This window comes from Coregonus clupeaformis, chromosome 6 (assembly GCF_020615455.1).
Source record: "Coregonus clupeaformis isolate EN_2021a chromosome 6, ASM2061545v1, whole genome shotgun sequence".
Classification (NCBI taxonomy): domain Eukaryota; kingdom Metazoa; phylum Chordata; class Actinopteri; order Salmoniformes; family Salmonidae; genus Coregonus; species Coregonus clupeaformis.
In genome coordinates, this window is record NC_059197.1 from 10,510,782 (window position 1) to 10,523,136 (window position 12,355).

Below are 12,355 nucleotides of genomic sequence, written 5' to 3' on the forward strand. Positions count from 1 at the left end.
ACAGGTGCCCAACAAACCTTCCTCTGCTGCTGGCTGGTAACCAATGCCTGGTAACACCACCCAGGGTATGAGGAGGGTAATGGGTTGGTAGACAGGAAGTTACAGACCATATAATAATCACACAACATCAAACCACATTCATCTCCCAAAATGAGTTTAGAAGACCTACAACGAGGATAAATATTCAAGTGAATTATTAAAAAGCCTACGTCTATTCAAGGAAGATAGAAGGGTGCATTGTTCAAATATTAAAACGGGGCCAAACCCTACAGCCCCTAGGCATGAAATGATAGACACAAACAAAAAATGGTAGTAGCTCCACCTTGCCCTCTGATAGGCTTGGTAGGACTTTCACTGTACCAATCAAATCCTTTCAGATGTTCACAATTGCCAAGGAGGAAGGGGATAGGGTTGTTTCTGGACTGGTAAACATTAAAATAAATAAAGGTTAATCATTGTAATAATTTTGTCTGTGGGTGGCATGTCTACGCAGAAGGAAGTGCTTTATGCAAGTTCTGGTTTAACTTCCAAACTTTAAATATGCAAATCTGTAATAATTACAGTATAAATCCCAGGTCTCTGACTTCATGGTGTTGTGTAATTGGTGCTGTGACTTAGAGGGGATCCAACCTTACCTCGCTCATTACACAAGCAGCCAAATTCTGATATTTTTCCCACTAATTGGTCTTTTGACGAATCACATCAGCTCTTTTCACAACAGATCTTTTTCAGAGCTGATCTGATTGGTCAAAAGACAATTTATAGGAAGAAAAAATGTACACAGGCAGCCCAATTCTGATATTTTTTTCACTAATTGGTCTTTTGACCAATCAGATCAATTCTGAAATAGATCTGATGTGAAAAGATCTGATGTGATTCGTCAAAAGACCAATTAGTGGGAAAAAAATCAGAAATGGGCTGGCTGTATAAACGCAGCCTTAGAGACTTAGAGCTTAGAGTCAATGCTGTGAGAGGGAGGAAAGCCCTGTTTGCAGCTACATCCACCAGATAAAAAGAGTCAGTCTCAAAAGCCTTACAGACAAACCAACCAGACTCAGAGAAGACAGGGGTTGCAAGTTGTTCCTTGCGTAATATGCGCTAGATAACTACTGTACATCAGCAGGAGTCTGTGTGTATAGCAGAATTTCTCTGTGAGGTTATAAACTTTGCTTGACACAGCCAAGACTGTTTTTACGACAAACTCTGCATGCTCTGGCAATTAAATTGTGTTTACCAAAACAGAAGGTAGGAGGGGGGCTAGGAATAACAGCATTAAAATCTAATAACATCTGGGGAAATGTATTTATCGGAGCTCAAATTAATTAGGCTTCCAGTGCTACGTGGTAAATGTAGAGCTGTGCCAACGAGCGCGCCTCCTTGACAACAGTCAACAGGCTCTGAAAAACAGCCGTTCTGCTCCTGTGGAGAGCAACAACATGGCAGTGCAACAACGCAGAAGACTCAATCCAAATCACCCCGTCAACCAACTCAACCCAGCCCCATGCTGAGATGAAAGCCCACAGTAGAAAACAGCAGAACAAAATCGTTGATAATTAATTAGAAAATCAGCATGGAATCACGGCTGATCTGCTGTTAAAAACAACAACAACGCAGTGGCTCATGACTGACTCTCAAACGGACAGGAGACTACCTGGACACATTCTGAATCTCTAGTTTCCCAGCAGCTGAAGAAGGGCAAACTTTCTTGCTCAGTGGCATCCCAGTAGTCTTTGTTTGTATGTCTGTCTCTCTGTCTGTCTGTCTGTCTGTCTGTCTGTCTGTCTGTCTGTCAGTCAGCCTGGTCCATTGTTCGGTTGTCTGTTAGAGTGGAGGCAAATGGAGGAGCTCAGCCCTTCAGAGCCAGTCCAGCCCACAGCCTCTGCTTCTCCAGGTCTCACATTACCTGACACTAGCATTTCACCTGGACTCACGTTGGTGGCTCTCTGGTAACTAAGATACTCTCTGGTAACTAAGATACTAAGATAACTACTGGATGCATTTCTGCTAATACTGTCAGTTCCTTGGATTAGATCTAAAGGGCACCGGCCTATTGGTGTAAACTTGTGTTATTGTCATGTTACTACGTTTACTTTTTACAATTTAGTAATTTAACAGACGCTCTTAACTAGAGCGACTTACAGTAGTGGGTGCATACATTTTAACAGACGCTCTTAACTAGAGCGACTTACGGTAGTGGGTGCATACATTTTAACAGGCGCTCTTAACTAGAGCGACTTACGGTAGTGGGTGCATACATTTTAACAGGCGCTCTTAACTAGAGCGACTTACGGTAGTGGGTGCATACATTTTAACAGACGCTCTTAACTAGAGCGACTTACGGTAGTGGGTGCATACATTTTAACAGGCGCTCTTAACTAGAGTGTCACGGTTTCGGCCGAGGCGGCTCCTCCTCCTTGTTCGGGCAGGTTTCGCCGGTCGTCGTCTCCGGAGTACTAGCTGCCACCGCTCTATGTTTCTTGTTTGATTGGTTTTGTCTGTTAGTCACACCTGTTTTGTGTTATGTCTCATTTAGCACCCTATTTAGTTTCCTTGTTGTTAGTTTAGTGTTGTGTGTAATTGTTCGTGTCGTGTTTGCGCTACCCGTGTCGGTACGCTATTTCCATAGCTTCCTCCTTGTGTTAGGAGAGTATTTTCGCACCTGTGTGTGCGCTCGCTATTTTACGCCTGTGTGCGTCTTTTTTGCCTCCGGGCTGTTTGGATTATTTTTTGTGTGCTCTAGTAAAGTCTTGTTGGACTTATCCTCTGCTTCCTGCGCCTGATTCTACACCACACCAATCCACAGCAACGTGACATAGAGCGACTTACGGTAATGGGTGCATACATTTTCGTACTACCATGTTATAATGATGGTATTACACTACTGACTGTCTCTGAAACCTCATTCTGACGCCTTCTAAAAAAGTAGGCCTACTATTGATAAATCTGAGGTTTGGTTTTGGAATTATGGTAACACCGTCCCAAAGAAGCATTTGATTCAACTAGATAAAACAAAGCAAGTAAAACTGCACTTCTATGATATCTACAGTACAGCATGCTAAAAAAGTAACACAATGGTGTTATTCAGTACTGTTATAGTAAGATTGAAGACGTAAAACGGAAGTATCGTTGCATTAGATTAATTGGCTTTATTTTCAGAAATGTTACAACACTGCAAATAAAACTCACAAACACAGCATAAACACTCGTACACACAATTCCACAAAGGCACTTGTTAACTAGACTGTGCCTCTGGTTGTCACATGATTGTGGGGGGATGCTACAGAAAGTTAAGTATCACAGGGGCCCAGGCCAGTCAGACATCCACTCTGACCTGGACAACGCAGGAGGGAGGACATGTGGCTTTGGCCCTCTCTTCACCTGGCCGACAGGGGGCGCTCGGTGCAAAAATGTCTGCACAATCTCCTTATCTGTAAACACAACAACACACCAGTCAACATAAATACAGGGTGAAGTTTCCCTTAGGTACAGATCTAGGATCAGATTCCCCTGCCCCAATCCTAACCTTAACCATTAGTGGGGAAAATGCAAAACTGACCCAGTATCAGCATTTATTGGCAACTTCAAGCAACCAAACAGGGAAGTGATTTGTAACTAGGAGTATAGGGTCAGAGTTGATAATAAGAGTCCATAGCTCACCTTTGTCAGGTAGATGTCTGCAGAACTGCTGGAGCACTTGGGGTTGTAGAGAGCGGAGCACGGCCGAGACATCAGTCGTTTTCCCTCCAAAGTGTCTGTCGTAGGTGGTCAACTGGGACCTGTTCTCCTGGTTGTGGATGTGACCATGAACAACAGTAGGAACTGGAACAGAAAGGGGTGAGAGATACACTGAGAGCTCTAAGTGATTAGCCAGGTAGGTATTTTAGCCTTATTTTACCCCTGAGTTAAGCCATGAGCAACATTGTGCAGCGTGGGAAAATATTAAATGGCACCCTATTCCGTATATCAGGGATGGGCAACTTTGATGGGGGTGGGGGCCACAAAAAATCCGAACTCATCATGAGGGACCGCAGTCTGCATACCAACATTCATACCCACACATGCAGTCAGAGCCAGCCCTCGCCTGTTGGAGGTCCTAGGCTACATTTTGTTGGGGGGGGCCCCACCTTGTGCATTTTAGAGTTAATTTCCTACACATTTTGTCATGGGTCATATAGATCATTTAGCAGTTTTAAAGCACATTTGCTGCAATTCAAATGAGTCTCTCGTGCCAGACGGCTTACTTCTGCACGTGAGACTAGATCTGGTCTATCAGGTACAGACGGCGCTAAAGCAAAAAGCAATAATTAACTTGTAAATAAATCATCGTAATAGTCATGGGAGCCTGGGACCTGATAAACCGGACAACTACCTCCAACAAGAGTCAAAGGACAGAGGGATAAACTAGCTAGAACTTTCTCATCGCGGATCTGGTAGGACAAAAAAGCATGGCCAATTTGATTGTTTCCCCCCATGTTGTTCATCAGGTTCTACTGTAGGTGATAGGGTGACATGTTGTGTGGACTAAAACAGCAGAAAACCGGATGATTCACAAAGCATTATCAAATTAATTAGCCAGCTACAGTAATTTTGAGAAACAATGAGATTTTTTGGTCAAATTAACCAGTTATCTACCTTTGATAAGCAGCTAGCTAGCTATAGCTTTCTAGTTAGTTAGCTCCTATGCTGATTTCAATACTTTCTAAACGAATATCTGACTAAATCGGAAATATGAAGTTATTTCAGAATGAAAATTAACTGGCTAGCGCATCATGCTTTGTGACATTATGTTAGCTAGCTATCTCCAGTTAGATAATGTGTTTTCACTTGTTGCATCTGTATGCTTGTTGCATTCTCCCTAGTGCACTGGTTCATGAAGTGAAGTGAGCTGACTGCTCGTTCTAAATAGTATAATCTAATCTGTTGAAAACAGTGGCAGCATGTGCAGCAGTGGTCATTCCGTTTTTGACATGCAAAAGTGAAATAGGTGTATTTATGCTGTTGTTCAAATGCACAGATTGCTTTATATATCTTCTCAAAGAAACTACTGGTAGTTCAAAAACTTGGCATCATATTTCTGTCATGCTGATTTGTTGACAACTCCAAGCACCTCGTGCCCCGGGTATTCAGCCAATCAGTGGCCACCACTGCCTTATAGGATGGCTCGTGTTTCCACTAGGTACAGATCTAGGATCAGCTTCCCCTCCCCCAATCCTAACCTTAACGATTAGTGGGGAAAATACAAAACTGACTCAAGATCACTGTCTAGGGGCAACTTCACTCTACTCATAGGATGCAGCCAGGCATCCCATAACTTACCTATACCCTTGGGGGCCACGCCGTGCAGTGCGTTACTGCCGTAGCGAGACATGTTGCCCTGCAGTTCAGACTGTTGCCTGGGCTGGCGGTAGTTGTGCCTCATCTCTGTGTGCGTGCAGTGAGGGACTTGGCGTTTGTGGTTCAGCGGAGCGAGAATCGGGTGGTTCAACTGAAGTCCTGTAAAAAGACGGAAGTGCACAAGTGAAAACTTGTAAGGGGAACGCTGTAAGGGGTAACAAACAACTAGAGTGAAGTTGTTCTGCTGTCTAATGCTCAAAGACAAAACCCCCCAAAACTCATAATTACCGGGATTCAATCAATTGCAGGTAATGGTTTCGAGATAGCGCTTTCAGAATTGCGCTTTAGTTCCACAGAAGAGTTATTTCGAAACTGAACCGTTACATGGCAAGATCTGTTAAGTTCGGACACAAACCTGGCTGAGAAGTAATCTAGTGCATGCAACTTCACTGATAATTATATTATGTGCTGTACAATTAAAAAACACTTCTGCTATCAGGAATAGCCCTATCTGATTGATTGATTGATTGATTGAATCCTGGTAAATATTTGTTTGGGGGGGGGTTCCATCTTCAGTTTGAGCCACCTATAGTTGTTTTCTTCCCCTTACAGTTTTTGTAAGCCTACATATATTAGATATGTAATGTAATGTAATGTAATGTATATTATTACAGTATCATACTCTGTCATAGAGATACTCATGGTGGGGAGAACTTTGAAACACCAGTACTTCGAAACAGGGTGTGGCTCTGGACAAAAGTTGTGTGGGTATAATTTCAGACACAGATCAGAGCCTATATTCATAAAGCCTCTCGGGGTAGGAGTCCTGATCTAGGATCAGTTAAGCCTTTTACAGCTTAATGAATAAGATTACATGGAGAGGGGGGGAACCTGATCATAGATCAGCAATCCTACTCTAAGATGATTGACAGATATGCCCCCTGGTCTCTCTACCTTGAGGCATGCCCAGGTAGTCAGTTTGGTAGGTGGACCGGTACTGGGCAGTCAGAGCGTTTCGGATCTCTTCCTCAAAAGGAGGACTTTTCCAGGGGGACCAACCACATGCAGAGCTCTGCTTCAGGCCCTTGGGAAGTCGCCACACCATGAATGACTGGAAAACATTTATAATGTTTAGCACCTTTCATACAATACATCGCTGCCTAAAGATCTTAGAATTATAAGTAATAAATGATAGAGGGACTGTGGTGATGTGATTTGAAGGAGTCAGGCACAGGAGGGTAAATCACAGAATAACAGGATTATTCCGTTGACACAGCGGTACGCAGCAATGCGTCAAACACTCAAGTGCGGAAATATACAGCGCACTGGAAACAACAAGGCACACGGGTGAATATCCCGGCGATACAAAATACAAGCGCTCCACCGAGCTAAACCAACCTCCAAAATAAACAATCACACACAAAGACAAGGGGGCAGAGGGAACACTTATACAGGTACTGGTGAGGGGATAGGAACCAGGTGTGTGTAATAAACAAGACAAAACAAATGGAATGATTAGATGAGGAGCGGCAGTTGTTAGAAGACCGGTGACGATGAACGCTGAAGCCTGCCCGAACAAGGAGAGGAGGCAGCTTCTGAGGAAGTCGTGGCAGGTACAATAATAAGAACGTAGTAATAACAGGGATGCTTCCCAGATGGCACCCTGCACTCTTAGGATTTTTTTTTATATCAAATCAAATCAAATTGTATTGGTCACATACAGCGAAATGCTTGTGTTCCTAGCTCCAACAGTGCAGTAGTATCTAACAATTCACAACAATACACAAATCTAAAAATAAAATAATGGAATTAAGAAATATATAAATATTAGGACGAGCAATGTCTGAGTGGAATTGACTAAAATACAGTAGAATAGAATACAGTATATACATATGAGATGAGAAAAGCAGTTTGTAAACATTATTAAAGTGACATTATTAAAGTGACTAGTGTTCCATTATTAAAGTGGCCAGTGATTCCATGTCTATGTATATAGGGCAGCAGCCTCTAAGGTGCAGGGTTGACTAGCCGGGTGGTAGCCGGCTAGTGATGGCTATTTAACAGTCTGATGGCCTTGAGATAGAAGCTGTTTTTCAGTCTCTCGGTCCCAGCTTTGATGCACCTGTACTGACCTCGCCTTCTGGATGATAGCGGGGTGAACAGGCCTTGGCTAGGGTGGTTGATGTCCTTGACGATCTTTTTGGCCTTCCTGTGACATCGGGTGCTGTAGGTGTCCTGGAGGGCAGGTAGTTTGCCCCCGGTGATGCATTCGGCAGACCGCACCACCCTCTGGAGAGCCCTGCGGTTGCGTGCGGTGCAGTTGCCGTACCAGGCGGTGATACAGCACGACAGGATGCTCTCAATTGTGCATCTGTAAAAGTTTCTGAGGGTCTTAGGGGCCAAGCCAAATTTCTGTTGCTCCTTCTTCACCACACTGTCTATGTGGGTGGACCATTTCAGATTGTCAGCCCGAGGAACTTGAAGCTTTCCACCTTCTCCACTGCGGTCCCGTCAATGTGGATAGGGACGTGCTCGCTCTGCTGTTTCCTGAAGTCCACGATCAGCTCCTTCGTTTTGTTGATGTTGAGGGAGAGGTTATTTGCCTGGCACCACTCCGCCAGGGCCCTCACCTCCTTCCTGTAGGCTGTCTCATCATTGTTGGTAATCAGGCCTACTACTGTTGTGTCGTCTGCAAACTTGATGATTGAGTTGGAGGCGTGCTTGGCCACGCAGTCATGGGTGAACAGGGAGTACAGGAGGGGGCTGAGCACGCACCCTTGTGGGGCCCCAGTGTTGAGGATCAGCGAAGTGGAGGTGTTGTTTCCTACCTTCACCACCTGGGGGTGGCCCGTCAGGAAGTCCAGCACCCAGTTGCACAGGGCGGGGTTCAGACCCAGGGCCCCGAGCTTAATGATGAGCTTGAAGGGTACTATGGTGTTGAAGGCTGAGTTATAGTCAATGAACAGCACTCTTACATAGGTATTCCTCTTGTCCAGATGGGATAGGGCAGTGTGCAGTGCGATGGCGATTGCATCGTCTGTGGATCTATTGGGGCGGTGAGCAAATTGAAGTGTGTCTAGGGTGTCAGGTAAGGTAGAGGTGATAAGATCCTTAACTAGAATCTCAAAGCACTTCATGATGACAGAAGTGAGTGCTACGGAGCGATAGTCATTTAGTTCAGTTACCTTTGCTTTCTTGGGTACAGGAACAATGGTGGACATCTTGAAGCAAGTGGGGACAGCAGACTGGGATAGGGAGAGATTGAATATGTCTGTAAACACTCCAGCCAGCTGGTCTGTGTATGCTCTGAGGACGCGGCTAGGGATGCCGTCTGGGCCGGCAGCCTTGCGAGGGTTAACACGCTTAAATGTCTTACTCACGTCGGCCACTGAGAATGAGAGCCCACAGTCCTTGGGAGCGGGCCGCGTCGGTGGCACTGTGTTATCCTCAAAGCGGGCGAAGAAGGTATTTAGCTTGTCTGGGAGCAAGACGTTGGTGTCCGCGACATGGCTGGTTTTCCCTTTGTAATCGGTGATTATCTGTAGACCCTGCCACATATGTCTCGTGTCTGAGCCGTTGAATTGCGACTCCATTTTGCCTCTGTACTGATGTTTTGCCTGTTTGATTGCCTTACAGAGGGAATAACTACACTGTTTGTATTCAACCATATTCCCAGTCACCTTGCCATGGTTAAATGCGGTGGTTCGCGCTTTCAATTTTGCGTGAATGCTGCCATCTAGCCACGGTTTCTGGTTTGGGTAGGTTTTAATAGTCACCGTGGGAACAACATCCCCTATACACTTCCTGATGAACTCAGTCACCGTGTCCATGTAAACGTCAACCTGTTATTCTCAGAGGCTACCCGGAACATATCCCAGTCCGTGTGATCAAAACAATCTTGAAGCATGGATTCCGATTGGTCAGACCAGCATTGAATAGACCTTAGCACGGGTACTTCCTGTTTGAGTTTCTGCCTATAGGAAGGGAGGAGCAAAATGAAGTCGTGATCTGATTTGCTTAAGGGAGGGCGGGGGAGGGCCTTGTAGGCATCTCGAAAAGGCGAGTAGCAGTGATCTAGTGTTTTACCTAAGCGAGTACTACATTCAATGTGTTTATAGAACTTTGGTAGCGTTTTATTTAAATTTGCTTTGTTAAAATCCCCAGCTACAATAAATGCGGCCTCAGGATATGTGGTTTCCAGTTTGCATAAAAGCCAGTGTAGTTCCTTTAGGGCCGTCGTGGTATCGGCTTGAGGGGGAATATATACGGCTGTGACTATAAGGGTTTTTCGTCTGTCCCCATATGAGAACCCCTTTTGAAGAACACTTTTTGTTCCATGTAGAACCTTTTTGAGTTCCATGTAGAACCCTTTCTACAGAGGATTCTACATGGAACCCAAAAGGGCTACCTGGAACCAAAAATGGCTCTACCTGAAACCAAAAATGTTTCCCCTATGGGGACAGCCGAAGAACCCTTTTGAAACCCTTTTTCTAAGAGTGTACAGTGCACTACTTTTGACCAGAGCCCAATGGGCCCTGTTCAAAAGTAGTGCACTATGTAGGGAATAGGGTGCCATTTCAAATGCTACCCTGGATAGGGGCACCAGAGGATACAGACAGGTTAGTTAGCTAAATGTTAGATTAATGTTTGTTAAGAAGCTTTTCTTTCTGCAAAAAGGTGATGGAAGTTTATACTTTACTAAATACTTCATGTCCAGAGGATTGAGTGTGGATGTGGCTCTGTACCTGACTGGGATGTGGGTTGTTCCTCCTGTTCCCAGAGGCTGATCCTGTGCGAATGCTGTCAGGTTTAGCGGCTGGCTTCCAACAGAAGTCCTCATTGTACACAGTGGCGCCCACAGGACCTGCTAGAGCATAGGAGTTTCTATAGGCTCTTGTCGTTGTAGGACTGAAAAGGATTTCACAAATGGGGAAAATGTATAGTAAGCCATAGCCTAAATGTGAATAATATAAACAACATAATGAAATGGAAATTAATTCATGAATAGTCAATAATCTTTTCAGGCCTACGGTAAAACTGGTGTTGATGAACTGGGTCGATAAATAAAATCTATTTTCTGAGATGTTTCATATGGGTCCCACTCCCACATTTGTCTGTCATCTGAAATATCAAATATCAAGTTAATAGATAGACAATATCGAATTTAAATCAGTATAAAGGGGCGGTTTCCCGGGCATAGTCCTAAAAAGTGCAGGACTACGCTCAGAGTCCGAGAAACCGCCCCAAAAAGTATAATGCCTGGTAATCTGAGGCAACTCACCCACCGCTGCCATGGCTGTTTTCGCTCGTGATAAAACGTTTCCAGAAATCTGAATATTTTGGTTATTGGGCGCGATGTCTGGAGACAAATGCACACATCTCTTCTCCAACTCTGCCTGGGATGGATGTGTCAGGCAAATTTGTCGAGCATCCGTTTGATGATGCTCTGGGACAGTTCCGTGGTGCTTTAATGACAAGTGAAAGAAAGTCATGAAAAATACGCAACCAATGTAATCTTACCTAATAACAATTATGACGTCAGAAATGATGACACCTCAGTTGTAGGCCTACCCGGTCCGCAGGATTCGTCATCTTGAGTTTGCATTGTTAAATTTGGCCTGTCTAGAAAACTTGATTTCAGGGCTCCGTAGTGTGCCACTGGGTGCGAGTGTGTGCTGGAGGCCTTGGTTGTTATAGGAGATGCACAACAATACCTGTGAATTACACAATAGCCGCGAGGGCAATGTGATGATTGATGCTGTGCTGTCTGGGGGGCTTGGACCCACATGAAAGATTCAGCATCACGCTTGGCTAGGTGCACCAAGGGCGGTAGACTGGGTTACTGGTGGTTACACTGTTTTATTAAAGGCTATCTCTGTTTTATTACAGCCTGCGGAATAGGCTATGTTGTTGTGTTTGCAAGTGTCCGTTTTATGTTCTGTAAGAGGCCATACATGTGAATGCAATCACAGCAACTCTCCATCAATGGCCAGCGGTTATGATGATCTGTTGTGGGGCCATATAATACAGCCAATGTGTGGGGCAGACCAGGGAACAAACTAACACTTTTTGGAGTTGCTTTTTAAAATATTATTTACAAATATTTCCAAATTTGACACAAACAAATGTGCCTGCTATAATCAAAGCAGCTATCAGCAAACCAAAGCCAACACCTTAACTGTTACCTCCAAGACGTCCGAACCTCCTAATGAGGTTCCTATGTGTCACTACAGTATTTTACAACCTCTTTTCTTTGCTTTTGCTCTTGCAAAGATGTCTTCATCTTCAGAAATTTAAATTTTATGCACGCAACTGCTGACAAAAACTCGTCTAGAAAGACGAGATGACCATATCCCAAAGCCCATCACAACCTCTCCAATAAGTGTATGTTTGATTGATTAATATAAATTATATTTTACTTGCCCTTTTTCTTTGATTTTGCAGAGGTTTCAGAGGTTTTAAAGATGTATTCATTTCGGCCGCACTGAAACATTGAGGGAGTTCGATTATGCTGAACTGCGGTGCACCAGTCTATGGCCTGTGACATGAACGGGCCAATCAATTATTATAAACTGGGTTGTTCGAGCTCTGAATGATGATTGGCTGACAGCCGTAGTATATCAGACCGTATACCACAGGTATGACAAAACATTTATTTTTACTCCTCCAATTACGTTGGTAACCAATTTATAAAATCAATAAGGCACCTCAGGGGTTTGTGGTATATGGCCAATATACCACGGCTAAGGGCTGTATCCAGGCACTCCGCTTTGCGTCGTACATAAGAACAGCCCTTAGCCGTGGTATATTGACCATATACCACACTCTCTCATGCCTTATTGCTTAATTATAAAACGGGTTGTTTGGATCCTGGATGCTGATTGGTTGATATGCGTGCATTTTTTGTCTTTTATTTTTCGTAGTGCACTGGGCCTTTACTAGTCCTGTATTAGCGGACTGATATAGCCTTCTGTAGCACAGGCAAACATCCTGCAGTCAGCTTGCCAACTGCGCCTCCTTC

The 12,355-nt window shown here is 44.3% G+C and overlaps 1 protein-coding gene across 1 annotated transcript; it reads right to left on the bottom strand.

Annotated features, from left to right (window-relative positions):
* Nucleotides 1-3,150: 3,150 nt before the first annotated feature.
* Nucleotides 3,151-10,794, bottom strand: LOC121568220 (testis-expressed protein 26-like). Its single transcript, XM_041878774.1, has 7 exons — nucleotides 10,616-10,794; nucleotides 10,365-10,455; nucleotides 10,080-10,242; nucleotides 6,289-6,445; nucleotides 5,317-5,493; nucleotides 3,658-3,819; nucleotides 3,151-3,428 (listed from the first exon to the last, which is right to left on the bottom strand). The coding sequence occupies exons 1-7, from the start codon at nucleotides 10,626-10,628 to the stop codon at nucleotides 3,295-3,297; spliced, it is 897 nt and encodes a 298-aa protein (XP_041734708.1). The 5' UTR covers nucleotides 10,629-10,794; the 3' UTR covers nucleotides 3,151-3,294.
* Between the last annotated feature and the right edge of the window lie 1,561 nt (nucleotides 10,795-12,355).

Bases quoted from the DNA above. Each gene is read 5' to 3' on its own strand.
- LOC121568220 (XM_041878774.1), bottom strand. The intron at 10,243-10,364 runs GTAGGCCTGAAA...AATCCTTTTCAG, and splicing joins TCATCAACACCAGTTTTACC to TCCTACAACGACAAGAGCCT. The intron at 3,820-5,316 runs GTAAGTTATGGG...TTTCTGTTCCAG, and splicing joins CGTGGCCCCCAAGGGTATAG to TTCCTACTGTTGTTCATGGT.